This window comes from Lacerta agilis, chromosome 9 (assembly GCF_009819535.1).
Source record: "Lacerta agilis isolate rLacAgi1 chromosome 9, rLacAgi1.pri, whole genome shotgun sequence".
NCBI classification, from domain to species: domain Eukaryota; kingdom Metazoa; phylum Chordata; class Lepidosauria; order Squamata; family Lacertidae; genus Lacerta; species Lacerta agilis.
The window spans coordinates 17,533,141-17,555,326 of record NC_046320.1 but is presented as its reverse complement, the minus strand read 5'-3'; the positions used below and the strand labels follow the sequence as shown (position 1 = coordinate 17,555,326).

At 40.4% G+C, this 22,186-nt stretch overlaps 1 protein-coding gene across 9 annotated transcripts in view; it reads left to right on the top strand.

The window, feature by feature from the left end:
* The window catches only part of FRYL (FRY like transcription coactivator), a 114,175-nt gene extending 93,927 nt beyond the window's left edge, over positions 1-20,248 (top strand). For 4 of the 9 annotated variants that reach the window (XM_033159636.1, XM_033159640.1, XM_033159635.1 and 1 more), the window contains 12 exons: positions 1,178-1,186; positions 1,556-1,756; positions 3,534-3,704; positions 6,348-6,601; positions 7,459-7,663; positions 8,386-8,535; positions 9,005-9,103; positions 12,985-13,053; positions 16,000-16,017; positions 16,793-16,903; positions 17,780-17,976; positions 18,236-20,248. In XM_033159636.1, the coding sequence (XP_033015527.1) occupies positions 1,178-1,186; positions 1,556-1,756; positions 3,534-3,704; positions 6,348-6,601; positions 7,459-7,663; positions 8,386-8,535; positions 9,005-9,103; positions 12,985-13,053; positions 16,000-16,017; positions 16,793-16,903; positions 17,780-17,976; positions 18,236-18,491 (1,740 nt within the window). In that variant the 3' untranslated portion in view covers positions 18,492-20,248. The remainder of the gene's footprint in view (positions 1-1,177; positions 1,187-1,555; positions 1,757-3,533; positions 3,705-6,347; positions 6,602-7,458; positions 7,664-8,385; positions 8,536-9,004; positions 9,104-12,984; positions 13,054-15,999; positions 16,018-16,792; positions 16,904-17,779; positions 17,977-18,235) is intronic. The other 5 variants (XM_033159639.1, XM_033159643.1, XM_033159638.1 and 2 more) reach the window with 4 other exon arrangements.
* Positions 20,249-22,186: the final 1,938 nt, after the last annotated feature.

Sequence of the window (22,186 nt, the reverse complement as noted above, 5' to 3'; positions counted from 1 at the left end):
TATAAATAAATAAATACATGCTGCCATCCATATTCTTGTCTCCCCGCACTACTGGCCTCATGACAAACGCTGGTCTGGTACTCCCCCCCCCCAGCAGTCCCCACTCTGGACATTGTCCCTTCTACCTGGTTCTCTCAGCCGCCCCCTGGCTACCCAGACCCCCCATTCCCCAAGTGCACTCACTCAGGCAGCTCTGGCAGTCACAGCTCCTCGTTCAGTGTTCGCATCTGCCGGCACTTGTGGAGTAAATATGGTACATACTGTAAATACTTCGACGAAAGTGCAACACACAGGTGGGAGAGCTGGAGCTGCAGCTACAGTTGAGTTACACTGAGCTGACAGGAGCAGCCGCCATTACACAGCTTGCCTCACAGTTTGATGTTTAAATATACGGTACTAAATATACCGTTCTGTTTAGTGTTTAAAATATTTATTTCTTAATTTTGGGCTCAAAAAATAGGGGTCGTCTTATACATGGGGGCATCTTATACGCAGAAAAATACGGTACATTTCTTAGCTGGGCTAGGGGAACTTGTGGCCCTCCAGATGTTGTTGGACTCCCATCTCTCAGTCAGCATGGCCAAGGGTCAGGGATGATGGTTTGTAATCCAGCAACCTTTGAAGAGTCAAAGGTTAGCCACCTTTGACGTAGGGGTAGCATTCAAAGAGGCCCATAAGCAAGCTGCTATTAAAACACATTCCCATTCCTAGCAAGGAATTAAAAAGTGCTTTACTTCAGGATTGAAGAAAACATTCATGTTTTGAGGACATGAATAATTATAACACTATCTAAAAACATTTATGGTTTCCTGCACTGTGAATAAAATTTATGCATTCTATAGTTTGTCACGTAAATGTAGATAAAGTCAATTTAAAATCTCATCTGTGTTATCCTCAAACAATTCACTAAATTTGTTTTAATATATGTTACACTGAGAAAATGTACCATAGTCATCTTTGTTTTAAGTGTTTGTCTCATAATGTTTTTTAAAGCCAATTTTACTGCAATGTGGAGAAAATGAAATGTTAGGGGGTTTTTTTGGCAAAAGCTTTTCCAGAGCTTGAATCAGTCTTCTACTGTTGGCAAGCATACAGTATAGAAAATGCCCCCATTATAAAGTATCTTTAAGTGTTTGTCCTCGTTCTAATTATGTGTGTTTTTCTTTTTGCGAACCAGGAGCTGCAGGTAAGTTGCAGCCTGGTGCAGTGGCTTGTTTCATCTCTTGTCATCTGTGATGTATTTGTCTGTCTGTGCTTGGTAGTCAGATACCTTGTATTGCTAAGGATATATGGCTACAGAAAATAATACACTGAGCTATTGCCATCCAGACACAAGGTATCTGCAAGGGAACATTAAGGAAATTGTTTTTGCCATATATTAAAACACTTTGAATACAAACAGCATTAATTGAATTTATATATCCAATTAACTTGAAGGGCTGATTGAAACTCTGCTCCCAATTAATTCAGTATTTGTGTGGCTTTGTTTTGCTGTGTTCATTTCATTATTATGTGTATTCTGGGAGCTTTAGAATAAACATTACCTTTATTGCAGGGTGAAAGTATGGACAACTTCAACTGGGGAGTCCGCAGGCGTTCCTTGGACAGTATTGACAAGGGAGACACACCATCACTCCAAGAATATCAGTATTCTGGTAGTACCCCGAGCTTGAACTTGACCAATCAGGAAGATACTGATGAATCTTCAGAGGAAGAAGCACTGACTGCAAGTCAGATATTATCACGATCACAGATGGTAAAACATTTATTCTCAGATAATAATCAGGTTTCTCCTTGTTTTAACCTTCAAATGGTACTATCAAGTGTGTAAATTATTCAGTGTTTTGACTTTGTCTCTCTTCTGCAGAAGGGGTGGAGAAGTGTGGTGTTTTAAGTACAGCAGTATATATTTATTTAAAATATTTCTGTACTGCCTTCTATAAAACCTCAAGTTAGCATTACAGTTGCTAACTTGGCTGCGGCTTCCGATTGGCTGCAGGAGCTTCCTGCACTCAAATCGGAAGCCACATCAAACGTTCGGCTTCCAAAAAACCTTTGCGAGCCGAACACTCACTTCAGGGTTTGCAGTGTTCAGGAGCCGATTTGCTTGGGAGCCAGGCCGTTCAACAACCAAGGTACCACTGTACAGAGTTAACAAGAACAAGAACGCACAACAATTAGCACAGATGTACAAAACTGGAGCAACCAACCCGAGGCAAATTGAAACCAGTTGTATTAAAAGCTAGGTGTGGCCTACACAAATGTAATCGATAGGTGCCTAAATTTAATACCAGTGTCAATCAGAAACTGCTCCCCTGGTCAGGCCCTGTGGCACTCTCACCAGAGAGACTGCGCAGCACACCGACCACACCAACTTGCCTCCTATCTTGCCCCTTTCCCAGTAATGGGCAGCAGCACGCCTATTGGGAAGCAAGTGCTGCAGCTCTGATCAAGCTGTTTCTGGCTTTGGCACCTGCCTTAATTCAGAGAGACGATTCCATAAAGAGGAAACCAAAAAGACCCTGGTTTCCACCAGATGCAGGCTGTGGCACGTCCAGGACAGCTTGATCAGCTGACCCCAGTGACTGGATAAGTTGGTATGCAGCCTCTTGCTCTCCTCCTCCAAGTTGCCTGAATGACAGCTAACGGAAGTGATCCATTGAATGCTGCTCTGGCATAACTTGCTCACCCCCTGCCAACTGAGATATGTCAGGCTACAACAACATGACTCTTGTAAAAGACTTCCGGCTAAATATTCTGTGGTTCCTGCTCATTTTAATACCTGCCCAATTCTGACTAGTGGTCCCAGAAATTGCTAATTGTTGTTCAGTTGCAATGGTAATATTGAAGTTTTATTACTGTGCTTTTTAGTAATGGGGTGTGTGTGAGAGAATTTTTTTTTAATTATTTAGTTGGTTTTTCAGAATAATATTTTACAATCCATATCCAAGATACAACATAAAAACAAGATTCCAAAGAATCCCCTGGACTTTCCTCCTCCCCTTTGTGGGTCCTATTGTTAATCATTTCCTCCTGCATCTTTTATAATAATCCAAATCTTTTCCATCTCCATTATATCCAAAATTCAGCTTTGAACTACAAGTGTTAATCCAGTCCTACTAATGATTTTAACTGTTTACAGTGGTTTTTAAGATAAATCATAAATTTCCCCCACTCCTTATTAAAATGTTGGTCCTCCTGATTTCTGAGAGATGTTTTAAATACTGTATGATGTTTCTGCTTTTCTGTCATCTTGAGTTCCTTTTTGGAAATAAGGCAGGATATAAGCTTTTTAAAAAAATAAATAAAAATTGAAAGTATGTTTCCATTGTGCTTTATCAATGGAAATGTGCCTTTTGCTTTAAGAATAAAAAGTTTTCAATCCTCAATACTTGTTTCCAACATGGTAGATATACATAAGGTGGTAACTGAATTCGTAAGTAGTGCAAAATTTTGCCTGTAATTTGCTGGAGGATATTGTGTTTATTTATTTATTTTTTCTGTTGATCCTTGTTTTATTTTTGTCTCCTTAGGTAAACAGTGACTCAGCTGCTGATGACACAGCACTAGATAATTCAGGGCCGCTGCTACAGTCTCAAGATTCCACTAGCAGTGTTGGAACGGAAGAAGTGCTTCAAATCAGAGCTGAGACCCCAAGTTTGGAGGTTTCCCCTCTAGATAATGCTAGCAACCAGCTGCCTGAGGTGGGGAATAATGTGGGCTGCTGGTGCATGGCTGATTTGGGCTCTTTCTAGCACTTGTATAGTATCTCTTTGCTTCCTTTCCAAAAGCATTTTCTTCTGTAATTGATTGTTTAATTGAACCGGTTGTGGTGGCATAAGGGAACGAGAATGTTTTCTGGAAACCAATCATTTCCTTCATGGACTAAAGATGTTCACCAAAGATTAAAAATAGGTTTGAGGGCTAATAATGGATATTTTGTGGTGCAGAACAATAACTGAATAAGCAAGATGGTTTTCTGGATGCAGCAATTATCTTCCTGTGGTCTTCCCTTCCTCCCCCCCCCCCCATTTTTGCTTTGTCTTTGTGATTGGGTGCTTTAATTGAAATTTGAACCTCAGGCCAGCTGTGTTAGCAACTGGTTGATTCAGCTGGTCCATTTGAACAGGAGATCTATATGCTAGTGGCATTTTTTTCTCTTAATGGAAATGCCTATTTGGAGTAAGCCAGATTCCCAGCTGGTAGCTGATAAGAAATCAGTGAGTATTTAAAGTTTGTGTTTGCCATTGCAAACTTTTTTAAAAAAAATATGCAATAACTTCAAAGATAAAGCAGTCCATCTCTGATCTGTAGTTCTTACTGGAAAAACTAATAGTTAATAGTTAAACTAATGTGTACAAGAATAGTTAATGGCACATTGTTTTTCCTCTTTTTCTGAGCCACTCAGAGCCATCATAAGACAGCTCTGGAGAGAAAACTAAGCAATCAACTGCTGCTCATGGCCTCTTAAGATAGAGGTGGGGAACTGAATCTAGCCGCTGTGCTTACGCCTAAGTCCCCCACCTTCCACAGGCCAGTTTTGCCAGATGGTTGTGGCCACCCACCAGTCATTCACCTGGTGTCATAATGGCATCAGATGATGACACCTTTCAAAGTTCAGCTGATGGGCAGACACAGTGGCCTTTGAAGGTGTGCAGTTTCAAAGGGGGTTCCCCCATTAGCACAGAGTGGTTTGCATTGAAACTGCTTGTGCAAACAAGAGCTCCCTCCCATTTTAGCAAGCTGTTTCAATGCAAACCCTTTGCACTAGTGGAGCAATGCCACTTTGATGGAACACTTGCAGCAACAAGCTGCGTTGCAGAGGAAGAAAGCTGTGTTTTAGCAAACAGTTTCCATGCATCCTGCTTCAGAAGAGCTGCCTTGACTGCACTGGGGAGTTCCCAAGGCCAAATTGATCCTGCTCCTTTGGATCCATTTCCATACCTGCCACAACTCACATTACATATGCTATCGGTTATGGGGTTATGTGGCCATGATTTGGGGAAAATGGTGTTGTGGGCCAAGTTAGGATCCCTGTCAAGCCAAATGAAGCCCATAGGCTAGAACTTCCCTACCCCTCTTTTAGAGGGTCAGATCAAATGGGCCCCCTCAACTTGACATATTTGCTTAACCTCCAGGTGATAGGGCCTTTTATCCATTCTGATGTTTCCAGGCAGTTGCAAAGAGCTTATCTGCCCATTTTATCAGCCTTGCAAACTGATCAGATGCAGACACGAATTGCACTAGCAGTAATAATTGGGGTGAAGGTAAGTGATAGCATAGCAGTCGCACTAAAACAATTGGAGGGGAATAATGGAGCTTGTGACAGGGCACTGCCCTATAGAGCTAGTATTTAGGAGCTTTAACTTTGCTACATTGCATGATGAGCAGTGCCATTTACAAAAAGTCTGATATATACAGGGCAGTTACAGGTGGGTAGCCGTGTTGGTCTGCCATAGTCGAAACAAAATAGGAAATTCTTTCCAGTAGCACCTTAGAGACCAACTGAGTTTGTTCTTGGTATGAGCTTTCGTGTGCATGCACACTTCTTCAGATACCATATACAGGGCAGATTCTAATGTTGCAAGAGTGAACTTCCACCTGTGCAACAGGACTTTATCTGCCTCTTCTTCCCCGTTTGGGGAAATTGCACTTACCTTTTAAAAATATAGACTGTTTGAAGACAGTAGATGAACAGAAAATGGCGGTCATCAAAATATTTGGTGTTTTTGGTTAAGTGAGCTTGTATCTTGTTGCTTGGACTAAAGCATGGTTGCATTTCATTGTGCATACTGTGGGAGAGCATTCATGCACCCCTTATCCTGCCAGTTTCTTCTTTGTAGCCTCAGTACAATCAATAAGGTACATCTGTTAGAAGCTGCAGGCACTGTAATTTCTGTTGAATGATGCTAAAAGGAACAAAGTCCCAACCTCAGGGTTTCACTTGTTTGTTTGTTTTTGCATTTAGCTGTCCAGTTTCACGATTTAGTTTATATACGGAAAGATGAAGTCTTCTAACAAGAGAAGCTTGATGTTGACAGCAGATTTCCCCCCTCCACTTACTGAGCAACAAAGATAATGGGAATATGGTTTTTGTGAGCAGTGTTTTGATACGTTAAATATAATTAGTTACCTTAGAATACGGTGGGGAAGATTTGCATTGCCTACTTTTGTTAATTTTTTAGACTGATACACTTTGCTGAGTTTTAGAATATTCTTTCTCTGTCAAGAAATAATGCAATTTAACATTTTGGGATTTTGAGACACTGCTCCTTAACAGTATGAACAGTAAAATGAACCCATTTTACTTCCCTGTGAATTATAAGACTCTACTGCTTGCTTTGCAGGATGGCAGTTCACCTATAAAGGATGAACAAGTTAGTACAGCTAGTGAAGATACTGGATCATTTGCGTTGCAAGAGCAGCAAGAGTCCTTGATCTGTCAAGAACCCCTGGAACTAGAAGAAACTCCTGAAATTTCAGAGCACCCCACTGCTGATAGTTATACTGAATCGATCTGTGAAGATGATGTTACCCTTGCCTTGAAAGAGTTAGATGAAAGATGTGAAGAAGAAGAAGCTGACTTCTCTGGTTTGTCTAGGTAAAATTGATTTGAAGCCATATGTATTTTCTTTCATTAAAGTAATACCAGTATTGACTCATTCATTATTGCCTTAGAGAGAGACCAGTTTATTTGGCAGTAGTATGCTGTCAGTGGCATTCCAAGCCTCTTAATTTCTGTGATGCTTCAGGGTTATTTTACTGCTGGTCCGTGCTGCTTAAAAGTTCACACATTGTCCACACCTTCCCCACTCCTACTGCTGCTGCACCACCAGGAAAAAAGACAGAATATGGCTTCTCATGATGGCCAAACATGGTTTGCCTCCCCAAAGAAATCACAGGTGGTAAGCCAAACTTCCTCTGGCTGTTTAGAGAAACCAGCAGCTGGAGTGGGAGACTTTTTAGTAATGTGTACCAGCACACTGTACATTCACATTACCCATTGTTTGTTTTTAACTAGGGTTAAATATGGCATGAAAACTGGGCTCGTGACATGACAATGGCATCATAATTCTTTCCTAAACTGCTTTTAGATAAAGTCCTAAAATAAGTAATACAGGGTTTTCTTCCCAGATGTCACTAATTATTATTTTTTCAGGTGGGGGGGGGGAGACTAGCCTACAGCTTGGAAGAATTTATTCAGTTTCCGTGAATCCTTGTTAAGTTGAACAACATTCTTCTAAAATTCTGCTTTGTAGAATCTGTTGTATGTTTGAAACTTTAGATAATTATGTTAGCAAAACAGCAACTTGCTCTTTGTTTTTGGCCCTGCTTTTGACATCATTTCAAACTGATCTACAGGCCCGTTTTAGAACGTCTTGCGCAATGCGAAGGGCAATAAGTCAAAAGATCTGAAACAGCATTTACTTAGCATGCTTGTGTTCGCTTTATTTACAGTCAAGATGAAGAACAGGATGGTTTTCCAGAAGTCCAGACATCTCCACCACCGTCCCCATTTCTTTCTGCCATATTGGCAGCTTTTCAGCCACAGGCATACGATGATGAAGAGGAAGCTTGGCGCTGCCATGTTAATCAGATGCTCTCAGACACAGATGGATCTTCTGCTGTCCATACATTTCATGTGTTCTCTAGGTTGTTTCAGGTAACAATTCACAATCTCTGTTTGCAATTTTTATTTTGAAACATCTAGTACTAAAACATTTGTGTTGGTGTGTATCTGATTTTGAGGGGGGGGGGTGTTAAATTGTCACTGTTTGCGATTCCTCTGTTAGAAAGCTACTTGTTTCCCTTAGCCACCATCAGAGGCATAGCTGTCTCTGGGGGTGACACTTTCCACATCATGTATTGTCAGGTGACCGTGGCATTGTATAGATATGCTTATGAGGCGTAAAGTATTGTTCCTACACACCTCCATGTATAAGAGTTGGCTATCACTACCTAGAACTATTACCATGTTGACCATAGAATCACAGAACTGTAGAGCTGGAAGGGACCCTGAGGATCATCCAGTCCAAACCCCTGCAATGCAGGAATATGCAGCTGTCCCATACGGGGATCGAACCTGCAACCTTGGCATTATCGGCACTACACTCAAACAATCAGTTCCCTTTTAATGCAGCATTAGAAGAGTGCTTCAGAAGATATTCTCAGTGTAATATGGTGATAACTCTCCCCTAGGATAAACTGATTTGCCCTGTCCCATCCGTTAAGACTGCACAATCCCACCCCCAAGCACAGGGAAAAGGGAATTTTAGGCTTACATGTGAACTCCCATTCAGCAGTGTTGCCTGCCATGCCAAAAACAGATGCTGAAGAAAAGGAAGTGAAAATATTTCTCTATCTTTCTAATATTCCTGCGTCTAGACCATTCAAAGGAAGTTTGGGGCTATAACACATGAATCCATCAGTTTTCTTGGGGAAAATCTACAGCGAATCGGAACAAAATTCAAAAGTTCACTGGACGTTATGATGATGTGTTCTGAATGCCCAACAGTTTTTGTGGATGCAGAAACGGTAATATCTTACGTTTATTAACACATGCTGAGCCTATGTGTAGTGAACTCTGCTACTAAGGTACAGAGTGTTCTGTGTTTTGAGATGTGCAAAGAATCACTCCACTTGAAAATATTATAATGTTAGCTTCAGTGCATAAACTGGCTGAAGGTGACTTGGCCTCCTAAATTTTCCATGGTTGCTTCAAGTTAAATATTTCCTTTCAAATATCCAGAACTTTATCATCTATCTGAATAATGTTTGAGAGTTAAAAGGTTGAAAGTCAAGTCTCAAATTCAGTGGATCTCTGATTATGAAGATGTTCAGTACCAAAATTATGTGTATGTGTTCTATTCTTGTAACATCTGTGGTAACACTTCCGTATGTAAAAGTAATGGTTTTTACTGTTGAAATTGCTTTGGGATACTTTATGGGAAGTGATTCATAAGTGGAATACATAGCAATAATTAAGGCTATTTTTGTATTACAGCTGATGTCCTATGGCTTATTGGAAACCTTGAAATTCAGTGTGCTCGAGCTTCAAGAACACCTGGATACTTACAATGCTAAAAGAGAAGCAGCAGAGCAGGTAAATGTATTGTAGCGCCTGGCTTCTTGCGTTGTGTTAAAAGAGGAAAAAGCTGAAAATTGCAGTTTTCCCAAGCCACTAAACTCCACATTCAAGCATATGTGCAGGGAGTTCTGCTGAGCTGCTATTGCTATCTCCCTTCCCTGCCAGGCTAAAAAGGTTACCCACCTCTGCTCTAATAGATGGAGCGCAACAACAAAACATTGCAGTGTGAAGTGCTTCTGTTCAGGGTTCGAGCCACTCCACTACATTCTCTTTCCCTCTGCTTTTCCCTTTCCTCTTCCCAACACTCAGTAAGCTTTCCACGCCCACTGAGCATGCTCAGTTCTTATTGTCTTTTTGGGGAGGGGATGCTCCATGTTAGGGTGTGTGTGAGAGAGAGAGAGTAGGGTGTGCCCAATACATGACATTAAAATATTTGATTTCACCATTAATGTCTGTAGAGCTCTCACATACATCTTTGGGGACATTGTAAAACTCTATCCATACAAAGAGATATATATCTATATCTTGTCTTTTCTATATCTTGTCAACCCATACGGTTTTTAATATTGAATATTATATTTTACATCCTGATATCAGGTGGGAGTACTGCTCTCCCTAGGTGTGGAAGGCAGAAATCGTTGCTCTAATTGCAAAAAAACTGAAGTGTTACCATGACAACCCCATCCAGTTCCAATTTCTACCTCACCTTGCTCTGTTGTTGGCTTCAGCTCCCTGCCCTTGTCATCAGCCTGTTAATTTTTTGTCTTTTGTGCCTGCTTTCCTGCATCTGAATGTTGGAACCCTTTATCCCCCTCCTCTATCTGGCTCTGTGGTTTTTTGCCCTTGGTTTTTTGCTGCACTGTTCCCTCGGAGCCTCTCCTGCCACCAGCTGCCATGTTTTCTCTCTCACCTTTTCTCTCTGTTCCCTTCCTTGATTATTTAAAATTGTAAAAAAAGGTCTCATCTTCAGGTGCTCCCATTTTCTCTGTGCAAGACACCGCACACTATGGGCAAATACAAACAGAGGTCTGCCGTTACTGTATTACCCGTTGCTGTCTACCTGCCAAGACACAGGCCTCTGCTATGGCCCTGTGTCAGATCCCCAGGGAGTAATAGCTGCTTCCTCTGTTACATCCACCTCTTTTGTGCTAACTGCTGGCTCCTTGTCATTTCATGCCTGGACAGAGCCCTTGGTTGAACTGGAGATTGGCGGCTCTAGAAGTGGTAGGGACTCCAAGCCCACTCAGCGTTTGGTGCATAGGCAGCGTAAAGTGGCTGATATTTGTGATGAGGAAGGAAGCCAGGCAAACCCTGGTCAGCTTTTTACTAGGGACACTTCCCCACAGGAGTTCTCCGGGTTTCAGTAGTCTTCCTGTGTAGCCAAGGAGACTCCTCCTGCACACACTGCAGGGTATCAGCAGTCTCTGCCTGTTACTACTACGCAGCTGCCTGTGAATGCCTTACAGGTTGATCTCCGGGTTCTTCACTTGTCGAAGGAAGCTCTTCCGGCAGATCTAGCTAAGCCTTCATCTCCTCCTGCCCAGCCCGCCTCTGCTCCTCTTCCTTGAGTTGCCTCTGAAGGTCTTTGTTGCTTGTACCAAGCCTTTCCGTCAGTCTCAGTCCTTTTTGATTTCATTCCACCCTGTCTTTCTGGGCAAGAAAGTATCCCCTGCCATTTTAATGATGGTTGAAAGCCTGTATAATTGTTTGCATTTGACACCTCTGACCAAAATTATGGCTCATTTGACTAGAGCAGCATCTGTTTGGACAGCGTTTTCCTTGAATGCTCCCTGGGTTAGTCTCAATACCTTTACTAAACACTATAAGGCAATGTCTGTGCTTTTGCAGAGGCAGCCTTTGGGAGCCATGACCTCCTGGACCAATAGGCGGCCCCTCATTCTCTCAATTGTTTGCCACCCTATACAGGTCAACTAGGGTATGTCCTACCTGATGTTATGACATACATGGAAAAGATACTGTACTACTGGTACTTACCCTTGAATGGTTCCTCTACATGCATGTAGCTTGACATAAGGGCTTCACCATTTTTCTAGGCTGCCTTTCTCCATGTGATTGGTGGCCCATTTTCTGTGTTACTTTGTGTTTCCTGGATAGGGAGTGTCACATGTTGTTGTTTTTTGTCATGCCACTGTTCTGTTTTTGACACTTACTGTCTTGGCTTATCATAATAAAAACTGGCGGAGGTCATCATGGCAAGGTCTCAGGTTTTTGCAATCGGAGCAGCAATTTCCACCTTAAACCACTAGGTGGAGTATTACTCCTACCTGATGACATGTTACATACATGCAAGAGAACCCTTCATGGCAAGTACCAATAGTATCATAAGACTTTTTAAAAGTAACAATGTTAAAGGGAAACAACCTTGAGCTTTGAAATATTTTCAGAACGTTAGATGATTCTGATGCAATGGAGAATTCTTGTAAATGATAAGTGTTGGGAGGACATAGGCTTTACATTAAGAACAGAGGTTGTTTTTCTGGGTGAAACATTTAAATTAATTCAAACCTGAAGGCTTTCTGTTGCTTCAGAAATACTCCTGTGACCCACTCAAACCTTTGCCCTGCCCTAATCACTCACCGTTTCTTCACTGAAAAACAGGCAGAATGCAGGAATAGATCCCCGGGCAATCTTTTGACACCATCACTACAGAAAACTCATGTTGAGAGCTTCTGGTACACTAGGATGACAGAGGTCATTCTGAAGTTACCAGCCACCGGACTCTTTGTGCATAAACAATACACAGATGACTTGGATACTGTCAGTTAATAGCAATGCACAGAAAATAACAATGCCCCAAATCTAGTTGCGCTAGAATGCAAGTATTGCTAGGAAAAGTGTTTAAATTGGCATGTTAGTTCCCTGGAATACTGCTTTCACTACAGCTGAACTGTTAACCCAGATCAGAGGCTCCATAAACACGTAGGAAGATAGATGTACACATGGGACTGCTATGTATGCAAGCACTTCCATTATGTTGGGCGGATCTGTGAGAAGACATTAAAGACCATGGCAAAGCCTCTTCATTGAGCAGCTCCATGAGTATTTCAGCTTTGGCAAACAGAGTGTCTTGTTTTGCAACCATTAAATACCCACTGGTGTGGAAAAGGCAGTATTGCATTCTGGTATATTAAAGTGGAGGGAGTAGTTTAACTGCAGCTGGCACTACTGCTTGTCCCTTCATATTTCTGTCACTTTTACTTGGGCAGGCTGAGATTCAGCCAAGACCCCTTGTGCAAGTTCTCCAACTCAACCTAATGTTCAGGAGTAGAGCATGTGGTATCAAAATCCAATATGCCTCTAGGAGTCAGCTATGTCAGAGAATCCTGTCTGCCTCTTGAGGTCAGCTTCAAGCTCACTTACTTGCTATTAGGCTATTTTGGATTGTGTATGGCAGATATTTTCTTCTTTTATAACTTTCACTTTATACTTCAGGGATCAGTAAGAAACCAATATTACATTGGCTCATTGTCAACACTCCCACTGGAGGAAGAAGAGGTGGGCATTCTTTTGCCAATTCCATTTCCCCTATGCAGCCCCCCTGTACCCAGAGATGTACCTGGTGGGGGGAGAGACAGGGAGATGAGAGTCAAAAGGAGTTTGCAAGAGCGGGTTGGCAAAAGTTGGTTTCTGCAAAGTCGTCTTTGCTACCTGGCTAAAAATGAACGTTTACGTCACCCCCATTAATAAACATCTCAAATATGAAAGAATAAGGATGTTGTCCGACAAGATGTCCATTATATCAGCAGGCTGTATTTGTGATAATTTTGTGGTCCACAAAAAATACAATCTCTCTGTTCTTCAGGCTCTTGAAAGCATCACTGGGTTGTGTTTTGTTGTTTGTTTTTTTTGTAATCATGCCGTGTTTTATTTTGTAGTGGCTGAAAGATTGCAAAAGGACATTTGGTACAGATGATGGTATTCATGGAACTACTACAGATGCTCAGGTAGGTGTCTGGCCCTGGTCACTGGGTCCATTTTATGTCATTCGTTAATATGAAAACCTTGTGTATGCCATAGTAGCAGTCATATTCCCAGACTGATTAAAGATTACTTGTAAAGGTTTTCATTTCAGTTATCACAACTATCTGAAGAATTTTATAAGCAATGGCCTGAGAATAATGGATTCTCCATTTTATTGAAGTGAGGAGCCAGGCTCTGGGTCTGGGCTTAATAACACTGAGCAGATAAGCAAGACAGATAGCATCTGCGTACCAAAACACGTCTGCCTTTTATGCAGCTGCTGTTGCAAGCGAGAGAATTGGTATGCTGCATCTCTGCTCATCAGATAAATTACTGTCTGGACCAGAAGCCGTGCTGGATCTAATCTAATTAGTCCTGGGCACATACCTATGACCCGTCTAGAAGGGTACATTTAAAACAATTACTGGAGTGATGAAAATCTTGCCTGTTGTATTTGCAAAGGGCTTTCCAGAACAATATAGCTGTAGTACTTGGAACTAATAGGTGCATGAAAGAAAGCACTACAGGAACATCTTTGCTAAGGCGTTTTAATACTTAATACCACACAGCACAATATTACCAAGTATGCAACAACAAGAACAATATTTCAAGTAAATGTTTGCAACTGTCATGGTATTACGAGGATAGTGCTCTTTAGCACCCTGATGGTTACCCTGTGGGGTGCTGTCAATAGTATTTAATATCGATATGAATCAGCTGGAAGCAAGATGCCTTCAGTAGGTAGATGAAACTTGGTTATATTTCTCTAATATTTGACTCAAGAGAGGATATGCAGTGCCTGGATGCAGTGGTGGGATGAATGAGGGGAAATAAGCTGAGGTTGAATCCTGGCAAGATGGTTGCACTATGAGTGAGCTGTTCCAACGTCTAAGAAATTGGTTGACTGTCTGCCATGGACAGGGCTGCTCTCCTTCTGAAGGAGCAGGTACACAGCCTGGTGGTCTTCTGGATCCAGTCTTATCACTGGAGGCCCAAGTAGCTTCAGTGCCTAGAAGTGCCTTTTACCAGCTATACTTGGCATAACAGCTTCAGCCGTTCCTGGACTGGGAGAGCTTGACCACCATAGTTCAGGCACTAGGCAAGATTTAATTATTGCAGGGCACTCTATATGGGGCTTCCCTTGTGCTTGGGCCAAAAAATGTAGCTAGAAGCAGCGTTTTTGTAGAGCTACTCAGAGCTCTGTTTTCAGCAGACTTCTCAATTTTTTACTTTAACTTCATACCTTCTGGTTTTTTCGCCTTCTTCTTCCCTTATTTATTATTTAATTGTATTTGTTGACTATTTGCTAAAAGGAAGAAAATCACAAAGTGGTTTCCACTGCAAATAAAACCTGAGATATATCAGTACAATATAAAAATAGGTATGTACATTAAAACCCAAATAATACATAAACAAATGGCCCAGCACCAGGCATAAAAGAGCCCCCAAAGCCAGGATAAATAAATATAACTTAAGCTGATGATGAAAGTGGAATACCGGTGGTGCATAGAGCATAATTGTATCAGGGTGATGAAACTGCTTGTGACAGTATTGTCTTCTGTGCTTATCCTCTAACATTTGTGGGGTTGGACCAAAGGTTAATGTACGGAAGTTTCTAAAGAGCCTGCACTCTGGAAGGTTTTGCTTCTCCATCACCCTCCCCAACTTTTACTGAAAAACATTAATTGCAAAAAAATGTATTAGGAAACAGAGTCTGATCCTCTGCACCTTTTGCAAGGGGAGGACACCTTGCCAGAATTCTTCTGGCCCTGTTATCCCCTCCTTTGCTGGGTTAGCAGGGTTTGTCTGCTCTGTTGGTGTGAGTTAATGGTTCCTTGCAATGCAAAACCACCAGTTGGAGAAAGAGTGGGGAAATGGATGAGGTGTTGCTAGGTAAATGGACCTCCTTCCACAGCTGTGCTAACACTAAAACACAGTTGCAGTGCTAAAAATGGTAATGTTGAATACAGGTGTGTGTAGAGGCTTAGGGAACAGAGCTGGCTGCAGGACAAACCTACAACAAAAGTGTGTGATCGTTCTGTATAGTACATGTGGGGCCCAGTACTAGAGTTTTAATAAAAGCAAGCTATATTTACCTACAAGAAAATATTTCGTTGATGAAGGGGGACAACTGGTCTCTAGGGACCATTCATCCGCTAAGGTCAGTTCTCCACATACACCATGGGATTCCATTATTCTGTATTAAAAGATCCTTTGGAAGTGAAACTTTTTGGCCGAGAGAACGCTTGCTCTGTGGTGCACAGCCTCCAAGCCAAACCTTCCCTCCTCCTCCCTGTTAGGGCTCCAAGCAAGTTTTCTTGCTTCCTCTCAGCCCTGGCCAGTTGAGAGCAGGATATATACATTGCCCTTAGCCCCAGCCCCAGGTTTTTTTTGGGGGGGGGGGTTGTATGTGTATGTTTCAGGGGAAAGGAGGGGGGATCCCTCCCCAATATTTCTTTCTGCAAGGATGGATGCTTGCTATCTTGTAGAAAACCTATCCTGCCTTTCCCTCTCCCTCCATTTTTGGTCCCAGTCTATCTGCACATAAACTCTGTAGTCTGCTAATATAGGAAATCATTTGGCTGTGTTGATATATCTTAAAATGCATGAGGTTTCTTTTTTTATCTTTTTAATGAATATATGCATGCAGCTCTTTCCTTTCCAATTAAATGTGAGAACTTTACAAATACCCTCTACTTTACGCTATATAATTTTGTCATATTGCATGAAAGCAAGACAAGTAGTACACCTGCAAATTCAGTTATCTTTGAATTCTGCCTAGACTTTTTACACACGTTGAAGCTTTCTTTGAACGTTATTCTTTTAGTTTATATGGGACATCTGAGACCCCATTTAAAATGATATTCTATACTAATTCATGATCTTTTTTCCTTTTTGTATTTTTGTGACCTGCTCACGTTCTTGCTTAGCATTTGGAAATTCTAGCAGTAAGTGATGGCTCTTGATTTATCAAATATTTAACAATGCCAGTAAAGAAACTGGTTTCATTTTTGTCTATTGTCCATTTGTGATATAGCTGTGTCTCATTTAGATTACAGAACTAGTGTTTGCTTCACTTACCTATATAGTTCTAACTCTTAAAATGCCAGCCCCTTTTAGATCGTAGATTAGTAGCAAGTGATTCCATTACCATTTGCTTTGCTGCTTTGGTGTAAAACAATCTTAACACCCATCTCCTCTGTGATACATACATGTGAAAATATGCAGAGAAGTAATATTGCAGTTTTGTTCAGGAGTTTATTGCTTTTACAGTTGTCACGCTACTGTAGACCTGGAAAGCTAAGAATGTATATTTTCATAAATGTACTAACTGTGGGAAGAAACAATGTGCTTGAACATAAATACCATATTTTGATCTGTGGCCTAGAATTAAAACTGACATCACCAGTAGAAATAGAAGCAATTTCTTCCCTGCTAGAGCATGGCATTTCTGAAATGTCATGAGAATCCCTTTCTATTTTCTTTGTTGTAAATACAATTGCCCTTCTTAAAAGGTAAAGTTATAAGGACACCACCACTTTTTATTTTTAATTATACATCTACAGCTTTTATCAGCTTCTTACTGCATTAGCTTGTGTAAATAACTTTTTTATATTGCAAATTATTCACTAGACAAGCTGTGTGTTATTATATTGTCTGATTATTATATAGTTGATTAATATACTGAATTTAAGATAATAACCTTGTTTTGTTCATTTACAGGATTTGGAGTTGTGCCGGAGGCTATATAAATTGCATTTCCAGTTGTTGCTTCTCTTCCAAGCATATTGTAAACTTATCAGCCAAGTGGATGTAGTTAAAAAAGAGGCAGAGGTAAAGAAAATACCACAATGTTTTTACTAGTGTTTGTTAGAAGTGAACTGCTTGAGATTGTCAATTTTGTTTTAAGAGGATAAAACAATCTGACTTACAAGGTTAATCACATTTGTAAAGAACATCAGTATCCATTATGAGCATTCTGTACTCTGTCTTCTGCTGCATATTTAATGGTACATAGCCAATTTTCACTTTATAATTTCAACCATTGCCCAATTGCAGTTGGATTGATGTCAAAGTTTCTGATACACATATACCAAAATTTCCAAGTTTATATTGTGAGCAGTTAAAAGTTGGAAGAGATCCCGAGGGCTATCTAGTCCAACCCCCTGCAATGCAGGAATCTCAATTAAAGCATCCATGACAGATGGCCATCCAACCTCTGAATGGTGGAATGGAGTTCTTAATGTCAGTAGGAGCTGTTTGTTTTTAGTCAGAATCTTCTTTCTTGTAACTTGAAGCCATTGGTTCAGGTCCTACGCTCCAGAGCAGGAGAAAACAAGCTTGCTCCATCCTCCACGTGACAGCCTTTTAGATAGATGGCTCTCAGTCTCCTCTTATCCTGGCCAAACATAGTCAACCATTCCTCTTAAGGCTTGGTTTCCAGACCCTTGACCATCTTGGTCACTCTCCTCTATATATGTTACAGCTTGTCAATATCCTCCTTAAATTTTGGTGCCCAGAAATGGACACAGTACTCCAGGTGAGCTCTGATCAAGGCAGAATAAAGTGCTTGAGGTACTTCTGTGAGCAAGCATTTAACCCAAAATATTATGATTCCCTAAATACATATTAAAAAAACCTCTGTCCCCACTGCTTAAATTGAAGAAAAAGATTGCTTTTAGTACAAAAGCTTATCTTCTTTTGTTTTAGGTAATAAACATGTCAGAGGAGCTTGCACAGCTAGAAGCCTTTCTGAAGGAAGCAGAATCTGCTTCTGACAGTGGTATCGAAGAAATGGAAATTCCAGAAGCTTCCCAAGCCAACACAGAGACTGCCATTCATTCTCTCATTGAAACTTTGAGGAATAAAGAGTTTACGTCTGCTATAGTACAGGTCAAAGCTTTCAGGTACAATTTGCTTATATTCTCATTTGAAAATGATAAAATTGAGAGGGACCTTTATGCAATCAGTATGTTTCTTATTTTATCAATACAAATTGTAAGGTAAAGCCAAATGTCAAACATGGAGTTACATTCTCTCATAACTGTAAGGCATAATAGTTTTTGACCTAGAATTTTGAAGCAAGCCTACTTTATTTAAAAATGAAAAAATGATAAACCTCTTTAGAAGACAAAGACATTAAATGCATCTTTTCTGTTTTTCCAGGTGTATTTGGCCCAATGACATATTTGGCAGTTCTGAAGATGACCCAGTACAAACATTGTTGCAGATATATTTCCGTCATCAGACCCTCGGCCAGACTGGCAGTTTTGCAGTAGTTGGCTCAAAACAAGATATGTCAGAAGCCAGCTCAAAACTAATGGAACTAAATTTAGAGATCCGGGAGTCACTGCGCATGGTGCAGTCTTATCAGCTTCTGGCAAAACATACAGCAGTGGGAAGTTTGAGCACTGGATTTTAAAAACTTGTGTCCCACAGAGAAGAACTGAAATGGTCTCAATATTATCAAGCACCTTTTCATATCTGTTGAAACTTGCTGTTTGTGACAGAAACCATACCTGTGATGACCAGTGAAGAACTTACTGGGAGCAAGCTATGTTATTCAGAAATGAAGGTTTTTGAAACCTCATAGCCATCACCTTAACGTTTTCTTAAACAGTAGCTATGTATGGACAGTGTGAACACTTTGAAAATAACCATATACAAAACTGCATTAGAAGAAAAGGGCTAAAAACAATGCCTACAAATGCATTACTGTCTTCAAAAAAACAGAAATGTAAGACTTGTTGCAATAATGGCCTCTTGATAGACAATTAAAAGCAGGTAAATGAGGCTAAAAATCAAGGCTGGTTATTTTGGCTGAAGACCTGTGAGGCTTCTTTGCTTTCAAGCAGCAAATAAATCAGGTGATGCCAAATTAATACACTTGGCAACGTCATGAGGAATGTGCTGTCATACTGGAGCTGGAAAGACTGCAGACTCCATTGATTTATCAATGTTGTATTTACTCTACCTTCGTCTATAATGGTGAATTATGTGTGAAAGTAGGAATGAATGGATATCTGACAATTGCATTTTGAAGGTATGGATGTTTGATATGGTCTGAGCATGCCTAAAAAAGCACTGCAAGATTATTTTTGGAAGAAAAAAAAGATATTTTATTAGATTTAACTCCTTAGTCTGTAAATGTTATGGCATTTAATAATATTTTAAACTGGAATTATCCAGTTTTCAAAAAGAAATAATATATCTAACTCGTTTGGAATGCTGCTCAGTTCTCTGATCAGCGCTTATTATAAATATTGATAACGACTAACCAAAAAGTAGCTGCCTGCAGAGACTTTAAACTGTATATTAAAAGATATATGTTGCTCCTCAGCAACTCATTAGAAAAGTTAACTTATTTTATTCTGTACATACTCTAGAAATTGTATAGTGTAAAATCCAGTATTTTTCTTGTACAATTGTGCAATGCACTGTTACATGAGAATAGTGTATAAAGCTGGGGGGGAGGGGGAGAGAATAGTGGCTGTTAATGGAATACATGATCTACATCTGTGTATTCTAGAGTTCAAGAAAAACTTGCTTGTATCTTCATGATAACGCTTAGGAATTTGGGACTGTAGAAGGGAGAGACCACTGACTACCAAAACCTACAATATACTTTAGAATTCCTTGTCAAAATCTTGTAGCACAAAATAAACTGGATTCTATTGGAACCAAAACTTTTTTAGAAGCAAAAAAGTATGAATGTCTCATGATTCCTAAAGGAACAAATGCCCTGTATTTTATGCATCTCTCCTACCCACTGTGATGTTAAAGCAAAAGAAATTGGGCTCTGAAATGTCAGTGTAGAATGTAGACATGAAATCTCTTAGCATGGCCTTTTTTCCACTGGGGAAATGGAGTAGACATGTAATTATGCTGAAATGCATTAAATGAAGGCACTGTGCATACCATTGGACTGCTGACACAAGTTCTGTTAATTTTCAAAATTCGCACATTCATAATCACTGTATTATTTTTTACCCTGAGATAATTTAATTATTTTGAAGGCTCTGTGGTACTGTAGATTATGTTCCTAATTATTTAATACACTTTTAAAAGGGGTGTGTGTAGTTTTTAGTGGTGTATTATACTTTTTACATCTTCTATTGGCCTTTTTGTGTTTCTTTTTGCTTTGGGGAGGGTTGGTAAAATAAAATCTCATATCTGCTACCTTGTGTATTTACTGAAAAGGATTGTGGGGTATGTATGCAAACATTTAAATAGGAATACGGTATCACTTTTATGTTTTATTCTAAGAAGTCCTGCACACAGTTTGACAACCTTAGTATGCTTATAAATAGACTAGTTATAATAAGTGACAAAGATACAATACAGCTCCTCTAACCAAACATACATGTTGTATGCAGTGCTGTAATTGCACTGCATGACTTGTGAGGTGTAAGTGTAGATAATAGTCACACCTCATGTTACAAACGCTGCGGGTTACGTGTTTTCGGGTTGCGCTCTGCACCAAACCCGGAAGTACCGGAACTTGTTACTTACGGGTTTTGGTGCTTCATGCATGTGCAGATGCGGTGCTGCAGGTTGAGGATGCTGTGGGTTGCAAACGCGCCTCCTGCACGGATCGCGTTCACAACCCGAGCGTCCACTGTAAATAAGAACTGTAGAGGGGGAGCTGCTCCAAAATTCTGCATGATGTGGTAGTTCTCCAGAGTTATTTATTTGTGTATGTTACTGATAGTTAAGAATTGAGCCAAACTCATTTTTGTGCTAATGGGGGGTGGGGAGATCCATAGCTCAGTGGTGGAATATATTAGATAAATGCATTGCAGTCCAAATTCAATCTCTGGTACCTCCACTTAAAGGATCTCCATAACTTTAGGAGCCTGGAGTGCTAGTTCAAACACAGGCACTGTGAGTAAGATGTATAAGGAGGATCTGCATGCAAGTACTTGGAACAATCAGTGAGATATAAATGAAAATAATGTGTTTATTCTGAAGTTTCTCCCACTGAAATCACTAGGACTTCAGAGATGCTTTTCATTGGATTGGGCCTAAGACACAAAATAGGGAAAGGCGCTTGAGTGGCTGAAGGGATCATTAGCAGCAGGACAAGGCCTTGACTATTGAGAAATCTCCCATTCCTTAGTGAATTATTCCCCAGCACTTCAATATCCCACATCCCCACTCCCGTTGCTGACCAGGAAGGAAATATTTACAGGACAAAATTGCAAAATGTATTCCTGTGTGGCGCTGCTGGACTTTAAAAAGTTGGGAAATATATTTTATCACTGAAAAACATGCTGTACAACAAAACCTGTAAGATGCACGACACACAAGTAATCACTTGACAGTACAAGGGGCAATCTTGCTTGATGGGAGGTATTAAAGAGGAGTTGGAGTGTGCCCAGTTAACACTACAACCCATTTTCTTGCAAACATACTAGCTTCTATTCAGAAGTAAGCCCTGGGTAAAGTATGAAGCAAGCCATTTGAAACTTCAGAACCTTAGCACTTAAAGTTGATACTAGAAAGCAGGTATTTGGCAATACAAAGCAATTTGGAAGTATAAACACTGCATATTAGTATTTAAAATGACTGCAGCAGATTATGTAGTTCTAGTAATGTGGCCATTGATAGTTTCAGCTGCCTCTGATAATCTTAAACTGCCTTTAACCAAACAATGATTCCCTATCCTTCCATTAAAAAATAGTTATACTATATCAACTTTACTGACATAGTATAGTATGTAACAGTTATAACAGCAAAGCATGGTTTCCATTTGGGAATGTGCAGCAGTGAGCCTTAGGCTCTCATGCTGTCCAAGCACTAGAAGAGAAAGTTTAAAGCTTCCATTTGCAACCACCAACAGCCTCCTGTAATGGGAAACAATGGCAAATTGAAGCTTTAAGCTTCACTTCCTAACAGGAGTGGTGGCATGGAAGCCCAGGGATCACTGCAAGTCTGTAATTGGTCTAGGTCTACCAAATCAGAGAGGTATGATTCCTGGCTAATTACTGTAGCAACACCTCATTACCTTGCATATTTGCTTAGATGCTTTTGTTAAGCAGATATGGTTAAGAGTAGATTAGCCATTGGAAGACAGTAGAAGTGGCGGCTTGTTCCTGGGCTGTATATGCATAACCC